The sequence below is a fragment of the Equus przewalskii genome, chromosome 5, assembly GCF_037783145.1.
Source record: "Equus przewalskii isolate Varuska chromosome 5, EquPr2, whole genome shotgun sequence".
NCBI classification, from domain to species: Eukaryota; Metazoa; Chordata; class Mammalia; order Perissodactyla; family Equidae; genus Equus; species Equus przewalskii.
The window spans coordinates 41,546,711-41,566,667 of record NC_091835.1 but is presented as its reverse complement, the minus strand read 5'-3'; the positions used below and the strand labels follow the sequence as shown (position 1 = coordinate 41,566,667).

At 38.6% G+C, this 19,957-nt stretch overlaps 1 protein-coding gene across 2 annotated transcripts in view; it reads right to left on the bottom strand.

Annotated features, from left to right (window-relative positions):
- The window catches only part of CREBL2 (cAMP responsive element binding protein like 2), a 29,523-nt gene that overhangs the window by 7,909 nt on the left and 1,657 nt on the right, over window positions 1–19,957 (bottom strand). The window contains exon 2 of one of the 2 annotated variants that reach the window (XM_070619130.1): window positions 2,200–2,251. The exons of the other annotated variant lie outside the window; for it this stretch is intronic. Coding sequence (XP_070475231.1) covers window positions 2,200–2,251 — 52 coding nt within the window. The remainder of the gene's footprint in view (window positions 1–2,199; window positions 2,252–19,957) is intronic. 2 annotated transcript variants of the gene reach the window in all.

Genomic DNA, 19,957 nt, shown 5'->3' with positions numbered 1-19,957 from the left:
GAGGCTTTAAAGGCAATTCTAAAAGAGAAGACACAAAACTCACACACTGGCAAATCAGTGGAATAAATGTAGAAGCTTTCCCAGGTAACAAAATTCAAAGGATCAATATTCATTTGGACTATGAAAACTGATTTGTTTGTTTGAAATCACTATTTATATAAACCAACAATGCCCAGTATTCTGTAAAGATCAGATCATTACTAAGTATAATGGTTAGGTAAGGAAAACCAAGCTTTAAATGGGAATCAGCCTCATTTACCAGCCCTTATGTCATATCCCGATGGCTAAGCATTGCATCTAGCATTTTATAGGGTGGCTCTGAAATGAGACAGAATACTCTAAGGTTCTGAGGAAAAAAATCTTTCCTTTCCACCACCATCTAGCTAGCTGCTTCAGTACTACTCCTAAATTAGTTTCAACTTTTCAAAAACTGGTCTTTTACGGCTTTTCTATTCTGCATCATCATGTTTTTATTCCAGTATAATAATATACACCTCAGGAAACTTTTCTTCAGAGCCAAATATGTGATACCAATTGCAAGATGACTAGTTGATTCAAATATTACTATGGACTAAATTTTAAATTATGCTTATATCACATCAATTGCACAATTTTAACAAAATATTTTAAAATCACCCTGCATTAAAACAAAGTCTATTTGCTATTGCCACAGCTTTTAAAAAGCAATATATTTACAGCATAAACTCGTGTATAGTGAAATAAATGGTAATCAAATCTATTCTTTATGTAGTAAAATGAGTCATCAATCACACAACACTATAATCCAATACCTCATATATTGCTGTTTTTAATTAATTCAGGAGTGGCTGCCTTTGAAAAGCCAGCAACAGAACACAGTGTACTTCCCAGACTTCATTGATTTTTGAAACACACCTAGCACAGTCATAAAAATCAAACAAAAGTTATAACCCTTTGTTTACTTTCATGGTAGCAAAATATTTAAATTGGAACTATTTTATTCCTTTTCTTTATTAGAAAGGCACAGTAAATGAATCCAGGGTTCCTGTATTTTATGTCATCTCCTGTAAAATTACATTTAAAACCACATAACCCCGACTTCTCTAGCTTAATTTTTCCCCAGTAACAGACCGTTTGGCTTTTGGTGCCAGCTAAAATCTGATTAGTGTACCAGTTTTCAAGAGAGTCAAGTATAGAACAGAATTATTGTGAATATTAAGTATAATAATGTATGAGAGCACTTTGTAAAGAAAAAGATAATATACAAATGTAGGTTAGTAAACTAGCTGCCTTAACAACTGAACTTTATATATTTCATAAGCCATAAAAACTGGGAGATGAATACGGGAAGTTAATTAGAAATTAGGAACCAAAAACTAAAACTGAAATCAACTTCACAAATTCCTTAAATATCTCTGGGCCAAAAGTCATTCTTGCCAATGTTTCATAAAATTTTCACAAACTCAGTGATAACCACATAGGCCCTCTTGCTCTCTCCTCTTATTTCTTCTGTGAGGAAGCATATTAATGGCTAAATAAAAGTACTGATTTTTATGCACCAACACAAACCCCAAAGGAAGCTGTGAAACTAATCCCCCAATTTAGCATTTTTTTCTGTTCTAATTTTATTTCTATTGACATAGAGCCACATGAAAATTTAAATAGCTGTCTTTAAAACAGTATGCCATTGTTTTACCACTTTATCCACTGTCCATTTTACCTTTTTCCTCCCCAAAACACATTTGTGAGCTGGGGATAGAAGGCCTGTCTCCCTACCCCTCACCACGAGCTAGCCATTCTGTTTCTTTCTTTCTTTCTTTCTTTTTACCCTCCACAAAGAAATTATTTCACAAAGGTAGGATATTAGAGATGTCATATTTCAGTAGTGCCTCTGCAATACCAAGTCTGATTTCATTATATGTTAAAAATGTTAAAGTCTATCTTTTATAAGCAAGCAAGAGTGAAGGTCTTACTTTTCTGTTAACTACCTGTTTTTAACACTTTCTCCTTTGAGACAAGCTAAAACTAGATGTCATGATTTTTACAAAGTAAGCACCAGGGGCTGTCATATAATTCTATCTTAGTACACAGAAACAAGTATTTAATAAATATGACATAAAAAACAAAAGAAATTCCTAAGTAACCAATGGGTCAAAGAAGAGATCCCAAGGGAAATTAGAAAAATATTTTGAGATGAATGAAAAGGAAAACACAACATACCAAAACTTTATGAGATGCAGCTAAAGCAGTGCTCAGAGGGAGCTGTAAACACCTAAATTAAAAAAGAAGAAAGATTTTAAATCAATAACCTAATTTTCCACCGTAAGAAACTAGAAAAAGAAGAGCAAATTAAACCCAAAGCAAGCAGATGAAAGGAAATAATAAATATTAGAGCAGAGATAAATAAAATAGAGAATGGAAAAACAACAGAGAAAAATCAATAAAACCAAAAGTTAGTTCTTCAAAGTTCAACAAAATTGACAAACCTTTAGCTAGACTGGCCAAGAGAAAACATTCAAGATACTAAAATCAAGACTGAAAGAGAGGACATCACTATCAAAATAAAAAGGGTTACATGGGAATACTGTGAAAAATTCTTTGCCAAAAAACTAGATAACCTAAATGCAATGGACAAATTCTTAGAAAGACACAAAGTAGCAAAACTGACTCAAGAAGAAACAGAAAATATGAACAGACCTGAAACAAATAAAGAGATTGAGTTGTAATCAAAAAATTTCTCACAAAGAGAAGTCCTGATCCAGGTGACTTCACTGGTGAATTCTACCAAACATTTAAAGAATTAACACTAATTCTTTACAAACTCTTCCAAAAAACACAAGAGGAGAGAACATTTCCCAACTCATTCCATGAGGTGAATATTAGCCTGATACCAAAACCAAAGATAGCATAAGAAAGGAAAACCATAGATTAATACGTCTTGTGAATATAGAGGCAAAAATCCTTAATAAAATACTAGCAGCAGACTGAATCTAACAATACGTAAAAAGGATTATACATCTTGACTAAGTGCGATTTATCCCAGGAATGAACGTTGGTTTAACAAATGAAAATCAATTACTCTATATCAATAGAAAAAAGGACAAAAACTCTATGTTCATCTTAACAGACTCAGAAAAAGCACCTGACAAAATCCACCACACTTACATGATAAAAACACTCAAGAAACTAGGAATAGAAGGGAACTTCCTTCATCTGATAAAAGCCATCTATGAAAAACCCACCTAACATCATACTTAATGGTCAAAGATTGAATGCCGTCTCTCAAAGGTCAGAAACAAGACAAGGATCTTGTCTTCTCTTGTCATTTCTATTCAACATCGTATTGAAGGTGCTAGACACAGCAAATAGGCAAGAAAAGGAAAGAGACGGCATTCAGATTGTAAAGGAAAAAGTAAAACTCTTTCTATTTGAAAAATGACATGATTTTATATATAGAAAATCCTAAGGAATCCACAAAAAACTATTAGATCTAATAAATGAGTTGAGCAAGGTTGCAAGATACAAGATCAATATACAAAAATTAGTTGTGTTTCTACACATGCTGAACAATCTGAAAGTGAATTTAAGAAAACATCCCATTGAGGCCGAGTGGGCGGAGCAAAATGGCGGGGTGAGCTGACCCGGGATTCTCTCCTCTCCAAAATACAACAAAAGATTGGAAGAACTGAATTTCAGAGAATAAACATAATGCCAGCTCGTTAGAGACCTGCAATACCAAGAAGGCAGAGATCATAAACCTAGCTTTACACCTTCGGAGGTGCTGGAACGGTAGGAGAGAACATCGCTCCCTCCCCTAGAGTCTGCGAATCGCTCCGGCGCAGGTCGGGAAGGAGCGGGGGAGGGGCCACGCGACCGGGGGATCATCCAGGACTCCTGCCGCTGATTCAGTGGAGACCCACTGATGGGGGAAAGCTTCCGTCCACGGGGACCCTATAAATCAAGGGCCTTGGGAGACCAGAGAACAGAACTGATCTGAACCCAGACCAGCACGTGTGAGTAACAGCCCCTCCCCCCGAGCGAAGCCAGTGGGCGCAGCCATCTTGCCCCAAGGCGGAGAGCTAACACCCCGCTCTCGACCCCCATCTAGTGGCGACAGGCTGTAACTGCAACTGAATTCTACCACCATGAGAAAAAACCGCTCCTCTACCATCCAGCAATTTATAAAAGCCCAAGAACAGAAGGAAAACAATAAAAACACAGAATTAAGTCCTGAGGACTTGGAATTAGGTAAACTAAGTGATAATGAATTCAGAGCAGCTATAATCAAAAAACTCAATGAGGTAGAGAGAAAGATAGAGAAACAAGCCGAGTTCTGGAGTTACTTCACAAAAGAGATTGAAATCATAAAGAATCAAACAGAATTACTTGAGATGAAAAACACAATGGACCAGATAAAACAGAATACGGATTCCCTGAATGCCCGTGTAGACCACATAGAGGAGCAAATCAGCATAATCGAGGACAGACAGGCTGAATGGCGCCAGACAGAGGAAGAAAGAGAACTAAAAATTTTAAAAAATGAGGAAAATCTCCGAGAGATAATGGATTCAATGAGGAGTAAGAACATAAGGATCATAGGAATTCCCAAGAATATGGGAAAGGAAAATGGAGCAGAAAGTGTGCTTAACGAAATTATTGAAGAGAACTTCCCAAATCTAGGGATCAACAGAGAAATGTGTGTAGAGGAGGGTTTTAGATCTCCCAGATTTGTCAATGTAAAAAGACCCACCGCAAGGCACATAATAGTAAAGTTGGCAAATAGGAATGATAAGGAAAGAATACTCAGGGAAGTAAGAAAAAAAAAGAGAATAACCTATAAAGGAGCCCCTATCAGACTGTCAGCGGATTTCTCTACAGAAACCCTACAAGCTAGGAGAGAATGGAGTGATATATTCAAAGCTTTAAAGGATAAAAACCTTCAGCCAAGAATACTCTATCCAGCAAGAATTTCCTTCAGATATGAGGGAGAAATTAAATCTTTTCCAGACAAACAAAAGTTAAGGGAATTTGTAACTAAAAGCCCTCCATTACAAGAAATCCTCAAGAAGGCTCTCATACTTGAAAAAAGAAAAAAGGGAGAAAGGGGACATAATCCACAGACTAGGGAGACCGATGGATAGAACCAGAACAGGATAGCAAATATTCAATTATAGCATTAGGGTAAAGGTAAGGAAACTACCAAAACAAGGACGATCTTAGCACTCTAACTACAAATTAATAAGACGAGTTGGAATAAAAAATGAAAATAATTATTTAGGAGGGGAAGAGCAAAGGGTCTAAATCAGTATTGGTCAAGTAACTAAGAGACCACCAGAGAATAGACTATATTATACACGAGATTCTAAATACAAACTTCAAGGCAGACACTAAAATAAAGTACAGAACAGAGTCACAAATCACAGATAAGGAAAAATCTAAGAAACCCAGCATAAGAAATTGCAGTATTAAATGGGTAGTCTAAAGCACACAGGAAAAGAAACACAGGAAAACAAGATAATGAGTGACAGATTGACAGCATTAAGTCCACATGCATCAATAATCACTCTCAATGTGAACGGATTGAACTCTCCAATAAAAAGACACAGAGTGGCAAAATGGATTAAAGAACAAGATCCAACAATTTGTTGCCTCCAGGAAACACACCTCAGCCCCAAGGACAAACAAAGACTCAGGGTGAAGGGGTGGAGGACAATACTTCAAGCAAATAGCAAGGAAAAAAAGGCAGGTGTTGCAATTCTCATATCAGACCAAGTGAATTTCAAAATAAGACAGGTAAAGAGAGACACAGAGGGACAATATATAATGATCAAAGGGACACTTCATCAAGAAGAAATAACACTTATAAATATCTATGCACCCAACACAGGAGCACCAAGATTCATAAAGCAACTATTAACAGACCTAAAGGAAGGTGTTAAAAACAACACAATAATAGTAGGGGACCTCAACACCCCACTCACATCAATGGACAGATCATCCAGACAGAAAATCAACAAGGAAATAGTGGAGCTGAATGAAAAACTAAAACAATTGGACTTAATAGACATATATAGATCACTCCACCCTGAAGGAGCTGAATACACATTCTTCTCAAGTGCACATGGAACATTCTCTAGGATAGACCATATGTTGGGAAACAAGGCAAGCCTCTACAAATTTAAAAAAATTGAAATAATAACAAGCATCTTCTCAGATCATAGTGCTATAAGGCTAGAAATTAATTACAAGAAAAAAGCTAAGAAAGGCACAAAGATGTGGAGACTAAACAACACACTACTGAACAAGCAATGGATCATTGAAGAAATTAAAGAAGAAATAAAAAAATACCTGGAAACAAATGAAAATGATAGCATGCCATACCAACTCATATGGGATACAGCAAAAGCTGTATTAAGAGGAAAATTCATCGCAATACAGGCACATCTTAACAAACAAGAAAAATCCCAAATAAGCAACCTTAAAGCACACCTAACTGAACTAGAGAAAAAAGAACAAACAAAGCCCAAAGTCAGCAGAAGGAGAGAAATAATAAAAATCAGAGCAGAAATAAATACTATTGAAACGAAAAAGGCAGTAGAAAGGATCAATGAGACAAAGAGCTGGTTTTTTGAGAAGATAAATAAAATTGACAAACCATTAGCCAGACTTACAAAGAAAAAAAGGGAGAAAGCTCAAATAAACAAAATCAGAAATGAGCGAGGAGAAATAACAACAGACTCTGCAGAAATACAACAGATTATAAGAGAATACTACAAAAAACTATATGCCAACAAAATGGATAACCTAGAGGAAATGGATAAATTCTTGGACTCCTACAATCTCCCAAAGCTCACTCAAGAAGAGGCAGACAATTTGAACAGACCAATCACAAGGAAAGAGATTGAAACAGCAATCAAAAACATCCCAAAGAATATAACCCCAGGACCAGATGGCTTTCCTGGGGAATTCTACCAAACTTTCAGAGAGGACTTAATACCTATCCTTTTCAAGCTATTCCAAAAAATTAGGGAAGATGGAACACTTCCTAACACATTCTATGAGGCCAAGATCACGCTGATACCAAAACCTGACAAGGACACCACGAAAAAAGAGAACTACAGGCCAATATCACTGATGAACATAGATGCAAAAATTCTAAACAAAATTTTGGCAACCAGAATTCAGCAATTCATCAAAAGAATCATACATCAGGATCAGGTGGGATTCATACCAGGGACACAGGGATGGTTCAACATCCGCAAATCAATCAACGTGATACACCACATCAACAAACTGAGGAATAAAAACCACATGATCATCTCAATAGATGCAGAGAAGGCATTTGACAAGATCCAACAGCCATTTATGATAAAAACTCTGAACAAAATGGGCATAGAAGGAAACTACCTCAACATAATAAAGGCCATATACGACAAACCCATAGCCAACATCATACTCAATGGGCAAAAACTGAACCCCATCCCCCTGAAAACAGGAACAAGACAAGGATGCCCTCTATCACCACTCTTATTTAACATAGTACTGGAGGTCCTGGCCAGAGCAATCAGGCAAGAAAAAGGAATAAAAGGAATCCAAATAGGGAGGGAAGAAGTGAAACTCTCGCTGTTTGCAGACAACATGATCTTACATATAGAAAACCCCAAAGAATCCATTGGAAAACTGTTAGAAGTAATCAACAACTACAGCAAAGTTGCAGGGTATAAAATCAATTTGCATAAATCAGTAGCATTTCTATACTCCAGTAATGAACCAACGGAAAAAGAACTCAAGAATACAATACCATTCACAATTGCAACAAAAAGAATAAAATACCTTGGGGTAAATTTAACTAAGGAAGTGAAGGACCTATATAATGAAAATTACAAGGCCTTTCTGAGAGAATTGGATGACAACATAAGGAGATGGAAAGACATTCCATGTACATGGATTGGAAGAATAAACATAGTTAAAATGTCCATTCTACCTAAAGCAATCTACAGATTCAACGCCATCCCAATCAGAATCCCAATGACATTCTTTACAGAATTAGAACAAAGAATCCTAAAATTCATATGGGGCAACAAAAGACCCCGAATTGCTAAAGCAATCCTGAGAAAAAAGAACAAAACAGGAGGCATCACAATCCCTGACTTCAAAACATACTACAAAGCTACAGTAATCAAAACAGCATGGTACTGGTACAAAAACAGGTGCACAGATCATTGGAACAGAATTGAAAGCCCAGAAATAAAACCACACATCTATGGACAGCTTATCTTTGACAAAGCTGAGGGCATACAATGGAGAAAAGAAAGTCTTTTCAACAAATGGTGCTGGGAAAACTGGAAAGCCACATGTAAAAGAATGAAAATTGACCATTCTTTTTCACCATTCACCAAAATAAACTCAAAATGGATTAAAGACCTAAAGGTGAGACCTGAAACCATAAGGCTTCTGGAAGAAAACGTAGGCAGTACACTCTTTGACATCAGTATTAAAAGGATCTTTTTGGACACCATGCCTTCTCAGAGAAGGGAAACAATAGAAAGAATAAACAAATGGGACTTCATCAGATTAAAGAGCTTCTTCAAGGCAAATGAAAACAGGATTGAAACAAAAAAACAACCCACTAACTGGGAAAAAATATTTGCAAGTCATATATCTGACAAAGGCTTAATATCCTTAATATATAAAGAACTCTCGCAACTCAACCACAAAACATCAAACAACCCAATCAAAAAATGGGCTGGAGACATGAACAGACATTTCTCCAAAGAAGATATACTGATGGCCAATAGGCACATGAAAAGATGCTCATCATCGCTGATCATCAGGGAAATGCAAATCAAAACTACACTAAGATGTCACCTTACACCCGTTAGAATGACAAAAATATCTAAAACTAATAGCAACAAATGTTGGAGAGGTTGCAGAGAAAAAGGAACCCTCATACACTGCTGGTGGGAATGCAAACTGGTACAGCCACTATGGAAAACAGTATGGAGATTCCTCAAAAAACTAAAAATAGAACTACCATACGATCCAGCCATCCCACTACTGGGTATTTATCCAAAGAGCCTGAAGTCAGCAATCCCAAAAGTCCTGTGCACCCCAATGTTTATTGCAGCACTGTTTACAATAGCCAAGATGTGGAAGCAACCTAAGTGCCCATCAACAGACGAATGGATAAAGAAGATGTGGTACATATATACAATGGAATACTACTCAGCTGCAAAACAGAACAAAATCATTCCATTTGCAATAACATGGATGGACCTTGAGAGAATTATGTTAAGTGAAATAAGTCAGCGAGAGAAAGATAATCTGTGTATGACTCCACTCATATGAGGAATTTAAAACTATGGACCAAGAACAGTTTAGTGGATACCAGGGGAAAGGTGGGGTGGGGGGTGGGCACAAAGGGTGAAGTGGTACACCTACAACATGACTGACAAACATTAATGTACAATTGAAATTTCACAAGATTGTAACCTATCAATAACTCAATAAAAATAAAATAATAAAAAAAGATAAAAACAATGACAAACAAACAAACAAACAAAAAACATCCCATTTATGACAGCATCAAAAAATAAAGTACTTAGGAATAAATCTAACAAGAGAAGTGCAAGACTGGTACCCTGCAAGAAATTAAAGAAGATGTAATAAATAGAAAGACATTCCATGTTAATGCGTCAGAAGACAATACTGTTAAGATGGCAACACTCCCCAAATTGATCTAAAGATACAACATAATTGCTATCAAAATCCCAGCTGCCTTTTTGCAGAAATTGACAAGATAATCCTAAAATTCACATGGAAATAGAAGGGACCCTGAATAGCCAAAACAATCTTGAAAAAGAACAAAGTTGGAGGGCTTACACTTCTGATTTCAAAACCTATTAGAAACCCATAGTAATCAAGATAGTGCAGTACTGGCACGAGGATAGACACACAAATCAATGGGAAAGAAGTGAGAATCCAGAAGTAAACCTTTACATTTATGGACAATTGATTTTCAACAAGGTGCCAAAATAACTAAAAGGGGAAAGAACAATCTTTTCAATAAATAGTGTGGGACAAATGGATATCCAAAAGCAAAAGAATTAAGTTGGACTCCTACAACATGTCATATATCAAAAATTAACTCAAAATAGAACAAAAGTCTGAATGTAAAAGCTACAGGATAAAATTCTTAGAGGAAAACACAGGAATAAATCTTTGTGACTTTGGATTAGGCAATAGCTTCTTAGATATGATACCATAAGCACAGGCAACAAAAGAAAAAGTAAATTGGACTTTACAAAATTAAAAATTTTGTGCTTCAAAGGATACCATTAAGGTAAAAAAACAATTCACAGAATGGTAGAAAATATTTGTAAATCATACATATAAGGGACTTGTATCCAGAATATATAAAGAACTCCTACAACTCAACAATAAAGACAAATAATCCAATTAAAATGTGGGCAAAGTATTTGAATAGACATTTCTCCAAAGAAGATCTACAAACAGCCAAGTATATCAAAAAATGCTTGATATCATTAGTCACTAGGAAAATGTGAACCAAAATCACAAGATACCACTTCATACCCACTAGGATGGCTATATAATCAAAAAGACAGCCAATAACAAGTGTTGGTATGTATGTGAAGAAAAGGAACCCTCATACATTGCTGGTGGGGAATGTATAATGGTAGCCACTTTGGCAAACAGTTTAGTAGTTCCCCAAAAATATTAAACACAGAGTTACCATATGACCCAGCAAGTCTAATTCTAGATATATTGCAAAAAGAAATGAAAACATATATCCACACAAGAACTTGTACACGAATGTTCACAGCACCATTATTCACGAGAGCTAAAAACTGGAAACAACCCAGATGTCCATCAACTGGTGAATAGATAACAAAATGTGGTGTATCCATACAACGGAACATTATTCAGCCATAAAAAGAATGAAGTATTGATACATGGTACATCATGGATGAACTTTGAAAACATTATGCCAAGTGAAAGAAGCCAAACACAAAAGGCCACGTACTGTATGATTCCATTTATACGAAATGTCCAGAATAGCCAAATCTACAGAGACAGAAGGTAGATTAGGTAAGGCAGAAAGTAGGTAAGTTAGGGCTGGGAAGGGAAGGAGAGAATGGCGAGTGACGGGTAATGGGTTCAGGGTTTCTTGTTTTTAATTGGTAGGCTTTGTTTTTTAGAGCTGTTTACAGGAAAATTAAGCAGAAAGTATACAGAATTCCCATATATCTCTGCCTTCCCCGTTCCATTATTAACATCTTGCATTAGTGTGGTACATTTGTTACAAATGATGAACCAATGTTGATATATTATTAAGTGAAGTCCACAGTTTACATTCAGGTTCTTTGTGTTGTACAGTCCTGTGGGTTTTGACAAATACATAGTGTCATGTATCTGCCCTTCCAGTATCACACAGAATAGTTTCACTGCCCTAAATATCCCCTGTGCTCCACCTGTTCCATTCTTCCTGCCTAAACCTTGGCAAGCTTTTTTTTTTTTTACTGCCTTTTTAGTAATCTTTTTACTGTTTCTACAGTTTTGCCTTTTCCAGAACGTCACAGAGTTGGAATGATACAGTCTGATGTAGGCTTTTCAAACTGGCTTCTTTCACTTAGCAATATGCATTTAAGCTCCTCTAGGGCTTTTCATGGCTTAACAGCTCATTTCTTTTTTTGCTGAATAAAATTCCATTATATGGATATACCACAGTTTGTTTATAAGGGTTTCTTTTTGGAGTAACGAAAATGTTCTGGAATTAGATAGTGGTGATATTTCACAACTCTGTGAACATACTAAAAATCACAGAATTGTATACTTTAAAAGGGTGAATTTGGGGGCTGGCCCAGTGGTGCAGTGGTTAAGTTCGAACGTTCCGCTTCGTTGGCCCGGGGTTCTCCGGTTTGAATCCCGGGTGTGGACTGTCAAGCCATGCTGTGGCAGGTGTCCTACACAAAATAGAGGAAGATGGACACGGGTGTTAGCTCAGGGCCAGTCTTCCTCAGCAAAAAGAGGAGGATTGGCAGCCGATGTTAGCTCAGGGCTAATCTTCCTCAAAAAAAGAGAGAAAAGGATGAATTTCATGGTATGTGATTTATTTTTCAATAAAGCTGTTATTTAAAAAAAGACATGGTTATTTTTTTTAAAAAGATATGAACCTTTAAAAGCAGAAAGAACAGTAAAAAAGGAAGATTCAAGGTGGCACAAAGACAAAAGCTTATGAGGAGAAAGAATATTATGGAGGGGAGGGGTCCGTATAGGATTCTAATGTATGAGTTTTAAAAGCCTGGGAATTAAGATAAACTACTGGACCTAGCCAAGAGGGAGTTCCTGATAATTCTAAATTTAACCATTACGGAGAAAGACAGAATAGAAACTAGTCTGCAAAGGCCTGAGCATAGATGGCAAGGCTTCCCAGTCAAGTTCAGCTTCCACAGAAAGAGGAGACATAACTACAGGCGCATGCTCTTTAGGGGCTTCTTAAAATGAGGAAGCCTCCAGTGCTCAGATTAAACCCTATTCCCAAGATTCCTGGACCATTTTACTTCCAGCTTTTTAAGAACAAACAACAAAAACTTAAATTCAGGGGTAAAACAGGGTGTGCAGGGAGAGAGCTGTCACTGTGGACAAGGCCCCGAGTGAGACACTGCACGTTATCTCACGCTATTTCACACGCCTTCAGATGGGGTAAACACTATTACCCTCGTCTTTTCAGGTAAAGAGGGGAAATTAATTCCTTTATTCAACAACTACTTACTGAACACCCACTATGCCCCAAACACTGTAAAACTCTAGGAATATTGATGTAAGTAGAGTCCTTACCCTTACTGCACTTAGACTCGTGAAAAGAAGCAGACGTGAAATAAACAACGTTACAGAGAGCAGGATATCAGTACACCTAGGAGTGCTGGGAATGGAGCGATGGATGCACGCACGTGTGCACGCACGTGCACACATGCACACACACACACACACACACAGATATGCACAGTGCATCTCTTTATTTCACAGATGATAAAATTTTAGTCCAGAGATTTTTAATGCCAGAGCAGGGTCTAGACCCTGAGTCCCCTGATCTGCATCACAGCAACTTGTCACAAGGTAAGTCACTGTCATTAAGTGTGACTATTCCCCTCCAGATTCCTAGGTAGGACTCATTAACCTGAACGTATAATTCCCTGAAAAGGCTCTAAAACTGACAGGTGCTTTATATGCACTGCTATATTAATACTATAAAGTCATTCATTTAATCCGATTCTCTGTGATATTAGGCACTTGATGGAGAGGGGGGGCAAGGAGGTTAACTAACAAAGTTTTTCATTTTATGCCTCCTAAAATCTCCCTCTACTACTGTGACTTTCCATGCCCACTCACTGAAGTCATGCCAATTTATTCCTTTATAAAATTTCGACTTAGCTCGTCCTCTCCATTCCTACTACTTACATTACTCAGGGCCCTACTCACAGATTATTACAATAGGATCCCAAAGGGTCTCCCTACCATCTCACCTTTTCCACCTCCACTCCTGAGTCAATCCACCTTGCAAACAGCTGCCAAATTAACCTTTCTTTTCAGCTTATTAAAATAACTTTAGTGTGTTTTTCTTCATTGTAAAAAAGTAACACCTGATCATTATAGGAAGAATAAACTTTAATGACCCTTTGGCTATGTCACCCTCCAGCTCAAGAGAAGACCTCTGGCTCAGCACTGCTTACTAAGTCACCATATCCAGTATGTCAGTTTCCTGTGGCTGCTGCGACAATCAACACAAACTTGGTAGCTTAAAACAAGAGAAATTTATTCTATGTGTTCTCGAGGCCAGAAGTTTGGCAGGGCTGCACTCTCTCTGGAGGCCCTTGGAGAGAATCCATCCTTTGCCTCTTCCAACTTCTGGTGGCTGTCAGCATTCCTTGATTTGTGGCCACATCACTCCAATGTCTGTCTCAAGGGTCACACTGCCTCCATATCTGTCTGTCAAACCTCCCCCGCCTCACTCTTATGAGGACAATTGTCATTGGATTTAGGGCCCACGCAGATAATCCAGGATAAATTCCTCCTCTCAAAATCCTTAATTACATTTTTTGCCATATAAGGTAGTATTCACTCTTGTCCCATATAAGGTGATATTCACAGGCTCCAGGGCTTAGGATGTGGATCTATCTTTTCAGGGGCCACCATTCAGTCCGCTACATCCAGGCTCCCACTCACCACACAAATCTTCTCTTTCATTATTCCAAGCAGGAACCCTCCATATCAAGTCACGCCGATACCCTTAGGGACCTCACCCCAGCCCCTGCATTCCCACCTCTACTCACCATTTCCCTAAGTGTTCCCCCTCCGTCCTCCCACCATCCAAAAGGGCAAATAAGCTTTCTTTGGTTAGGGTCAGCTCTAGCCCTCTATCTCTGAAGCTCACACTGACAATCACCTTCAGCCCAGGCATCATTTTTCTTCTCCAAATTTTTGGAACATACAGTTGATATCACATTGAATTTATGTTACATTGTGTTTTTTAGTGGTCTCACAGACTTAACTTCTATCTAGTCCAAGTACAGTGAGCTCCTCAGGCAGAGAAGTTGTGTTTTCTACTTCTTCTGCAACCCCCAGAGCATCTAGCACAGAGCCAGGTATTTATTAAAAGACTGATAGTCGAAGGAATAAATGCAAAGGAAAATCAGCAATATTTTTAAGTTGGTTTAAATTGATATCACTACCACCACCACCAACTTACAGAAGTTATAAAAAAGAAAAAGTTCTCTCATAAGGGATATAAAATCTGAAAAACCAATTAATAACTCATTATTTTACCACACTTTTTACACTTATTTACATCCTAATGTTCTACTTCTTAAGGCAACTTATACAAGTTTCAAGTTGTTAAGCCTAACAGAATCACTCCATTTATATGAAGTGGTAGCATCAGCCCCAGCCAAAAAGGAAAATAGCAGAAGGGCCTGTTTCACTTTTCTTTTAAAAACATTACGTGAAAAGTTATCTTTCTTTGATTAAAGAAAAATAAGACAGATGTGAATGTGCCCAGCCACTGCTCTTTACCACTTTAAAGAAAAAACAAAACAAGTGGCTGCATTTTCATCTGGTGTTAAGGCTCCCAGAACTTCCTTCACAGCTGTGGGTTAGGCTTTTTCTCTCTTTTATTTACCAGAACTTCAGAGAGACAGTCTAATCACATCTTCCCGCTGCTAACCTTTCTTCCAGTTTTTCTAGTCAACAGAAGAAGAGAACGTAGGCATCTCTGAAAGGAGAGTTACCCCTGCCTTTCCTTTCCCAACCCCTGTGCCTGCCCAGCCCCCACCCCCAGCTATTATTGCTTGAAGCTAAATATACTACTACATATATTTTAGCAATGCCTGAAGCTGCTACAAACTGACTCAGTGAGAGTGGTCTATACTTAACTTTCTTCTTTCCCACCCACCTCTTCCTCAACTGCTACATCTGCCCTATGACTCCACTGAAACTTCTCTTGGTAGGGTCACAAACAATCTCCTATTTTTCAAGCCCAATGGATACTTTTTCACTACTTCCTTGACTTGACCTTTTTTTGGTAGCATCTTGTAGGGTAGACTAAGTCCCCTCTTTGAAATGCCCTCCTCCCTTAGACAGCCGGCATGGCAGCTCTTCTTTCTGGCTCTCCTCTATCACTAACCTCTCCTTTTCAGTTTATTTTGTTGAGTCCTAGTCCTCAGCCTCTTCTGATCATTTTAGAGTTTTCTAGGGTTTCTCTTTAGCGCTCTCTTCTGTCCACATTCTTCACCCTCGAAGGATTCTAAGCCTGCTGCATCAGCCACAACCTACCGTGTAAGTCTCTAATACGGTCTTCTGCTCAGGCCTTTCTTCTGAGCAACTAAGCAAACTAGTGAGGAGCCCGAAAGGACTAGCATTTATTGAGAATGCATTATGTACTAAATTCTTTTGACATGGGCTCACATATATATTGCATTTAATTCTCACAATAACCCAATAAGGTTTTTTTTTTTAACACATCCAGTTTATAGGTGAAGAAATTCAGTTCTGAAGAGATTAAATAATCTGTTAATCTGTCCAAAATCATCATAGCTTGAAAGTGGTGGAAATGAGATTTGAACTCTGGTTATATGCCAAAATCCATTTTCTTTCCTAATTGGACCATCTGCCTCTAATTTTGTCCCCTTCCTACATCTTTACCCTAATCCATTCTCCGTATAGAAGCATTTTTCTTTAAAAACACAAATCTGATATTGTCACCTCTGCTTTAAAATCCTTTAATGGCTCCCCAACATCTATGGCCTTGGTTTTCAAACTTCAGTAAGCATATGAGCCACTCAACTGGGGAGCCTATTAAAAATTCAAATTCTCAGGCTCCATTCCCAAAGATGCAGCAGGCGTCTTCTTTATTCCACACTTTGAAAAATACTGACCCAAATTTCTTAGCTCAACTTGCCAGGCATATCATGATCCTGCCCCCGATTATCTTTCCATCCTTATCTCTGCCCCCACCCCTCCTTATGCCTTATGTTCTAACGCAGGGGTCAATAAAGTACAGCCCTGCTGGCAAGCCAAAGTCAGCCTACCGCTTGTTTTGGTAAATAATTTGTGCGTGTGTGTGTGTGTGTGAGGAAGCTTGGCCCTGAGTTAACATCTGTTGCCAATCTTCCTCCTTTTGCTTGAGGAAGACTGTCGCTGAGCTAACATCTGTGCCAATTTTCCTCTATTTTAAGTGGGATAGCGCCACAGCGTGGCTTGATGAGTGGTGCTGGGTCTGCACCCAGGATCCAAACCTGCGAACCAAGGCCGCTAAAGCAGAGCGCACGAACTTAACCACTACACCGGCCGGCCCGTACAGAAAGTTTTATCGGAGCACAGCCACATCCATTCATTACATTCTGCCTATGGTGCTTTTGTGCTACAAAGGCAGAGTTGAGTAATTGCAACAGAGATCACATGGCACACAAATATTTACTACCTGGCCCTTTACAGAAAATTTGCCAATTCCTGCTCTACCTTACACCAAAATATATTGCATTTTTCAGTGCAATATGCTTTAATACAGTATATTTCCTCTCCCATTTTCAGAGGGACTCCCATTCTTCCTTACAGATTCATTCCTACTGTGTGAACCCATGTCTGACATACCTAGACAGTTAGGCATCCATTCTTAGTGCCCCAAAAGCACTTTGCCTCTGTTGCCCTCATTTCTTACCTCACTATATTATAATTATTTTTCTATATGTCTGCCTAGCCCACTGAAATGTAAGCTCCCAAGAATAGCTATAAACTCTTATTTATCTTTGTATCTCTACAGTCTAGCACAATGCCTGGTACATATTTGGTGTCCAACAAATGTTAGATAAGTTAATGAATGAACAGACTTTTCTGAAAACCTTAAAGAGCAAAACTTTCTGAATAACATCACTTAAACTTGGATTCCAATTCGTTTCTGTAGTATTAAAATTAGTCCTTAGGGTTAAACTACCTGCAGAGGCACCCTAGTTAAAATGTGCACGTAACCTAGACAGGAAAGGAAGGCACATTAAAACGTTAATATCTACTGTCAGAGATTTGTTTAGTAGATGAGCTGGCTTTTCTGTCTCGGTCTTGTGGAAAGTGCCGATGGAACAGAAGGACAGAAAAGTAGAAAATGTCAGAGCTTTGTGCCACTACCCAAGGAGGGTAGCTCCAACGGTAGCAAAGGATGGCTAAGGGGACAACAGGAGGGACATCGGGGCCAAAGGACAGGTCTTGGAATGTCAAAGAGATTTTTTGGCCAAGTTAACATTTTTGTGAGAGCCAGCACTATTCAGAATAACTGAAGGGAACTGAAGACCGAGTCTTCTCAGCGAAGGGCTAAGGAAGGCGGATGAAGCATGGCTGGCTCTCTCTCAGTCCCTCACCTGGAACTTGCTGTCCCACACTGTCAGACTGGGCAATACAGCAGGGTGGTCTTTTACCAGCTTATAGCCTATGGCAGGAACACATCTTGTCTAGGATATCTCAATTTACTCATTCGTTCATTCAATAAACATAAAAGTCGAACAGAAAATAAGAAATAAGAACCTTCTGTCTAGGATCAAAGCCTCCGAAAACAACACATTTCGATTTTCTTTGTAATTGAACACAGCAGGTCAGGGAGAAGGGCCTTTTGTCCCTAGCGGTGGACATGCAGGCGGGCTTGGGAGACCACCTTTCTTACACCACAGGACAGTTCAGGGCACTCCTTAAGTTCATTTCATGTCTCATCCCACTGCCCCTGTCCCATGTGGGGCCATAGTTAGGAGCAATGGGTAGTGGAGGTGTAAACACAGCTGCCAACATTATGCAACGGCACACACTTAAGAATTACTACAACGAGCATCTCAGGTGCCTACTGCACCGTGCTAAGGACCAAGGAAGTCACTGCTGGCTAATCCAATAATGATAACATTTTGTGATGCCTACTATGTGTTAGACTCTGTACTCGATGCTCTATATGCATTATCTCTAATCCTCACCAAAGCCTGCGAAGAAAGTATTGAGCATTTAACAGATAAAAATGGAAGTTCAGAAAGGTTAAATAACGTGGCCAAGATTTTTTCCTTCCCAACTAGCCTAGAGGGGACTGAGCCTACTCAGTCAGCATTTGAGTTTTGCTACTTACACTTTCCAAAGCCCTCACTTTTAGATGCCCAATCTATCTCTTGCTTTATTTTTCCCATTTGCTATTGTCTGTATACACTGGCTGGTTGGCTCAGTGGAGTACACTGACTAAAGAAAGCCCAGGTATATCAGGGCTATCGCCTTAATGCCACTCTGTTCCAATTCAACTCAATCACTATTAACTAGCAGTCTATGCTGTATCAGGCACATTGCTAGATGCTTGGGAGGCAAAGCTTTGCCCCCATTCAAATCTGTCCTGCTCTTACTCCAGGAAGCCAGATGGCAGAATGAAGAGAGCTGTTGGCAAACTCATTCACCATCGCTGATGAAAACAAATCAGAATACAGAATCTTTATAAAGAGAGATCCTCACATCATCATCATCTGTTTCCTGACCTGTTCATTCAAATACTGCCTTTCTCTAACGGCTGCTCCTGCCCACTTCATCCTCTTCCTGTTGCCATGGCCCTGCTGCCAGCCAGTCTGTCATCCTTTATGCTCTCACCAGCACAGCCACCATCCTTCCAAGCCCTAACCCTCACCTTCCCTTATACAGGGGAAAATGGAACCTGAGACTCCATCACCCATTCACAATGCGAGGGAAAAGTGTGTTTTGTGTGTGAGTATGTATGTATACACTAGAAGGACAATACAATTTGCAGGACCGTAGAGCACAGATAAAGGCAGGACTGGGAGCTTATTTCAGGGCTGTTTCATACCGCCCGACTGCTGAACGAGCAGTCCAGGCTGGCTGCACATGGCATTTCAGTATTACTCATCCACAACTGTGGTTTGTATTCAAAGTGAAAGGAGTGTATTCACAGAGGCACTATCCATCTGAAAGAGATTTTCTTTTCCATAGTCAGTAAAGATTTAAGAAACTGCTGGTTTCTAAATAGTCTCACAAAAATAATGAATTAATAAAGTATGAGAACTGAATTCATTTTCCTTACCTGTGAGCCCTAGAGAAAGTAACCCAAATTTAACTTCACCCTTTTAGGCAAAACAATAAAATTTTATACCCCCACTACAGTTTGCTAGTTTTAGAAAACAACTCCTATACGATTTTAGAGGTAAGTAAAATAACTCAAAATCCTATGTATTTTTCTTGGACTTATTTGAGATTATTGAAGACTTTGAGAAAGTTATTACATGTTTCAAAGGCCTGAAACGGAAACAACTGAAAATTATGTAGAATATACTGTGAGAGTCTCAAATCCAGGAAATTAAAGAACAATATGTTATTTCAGCATCCTTTAGTAGCCATAACGTTATTTTTGGGGAAAGATAATGGGATACAGTCGTCAGATTTC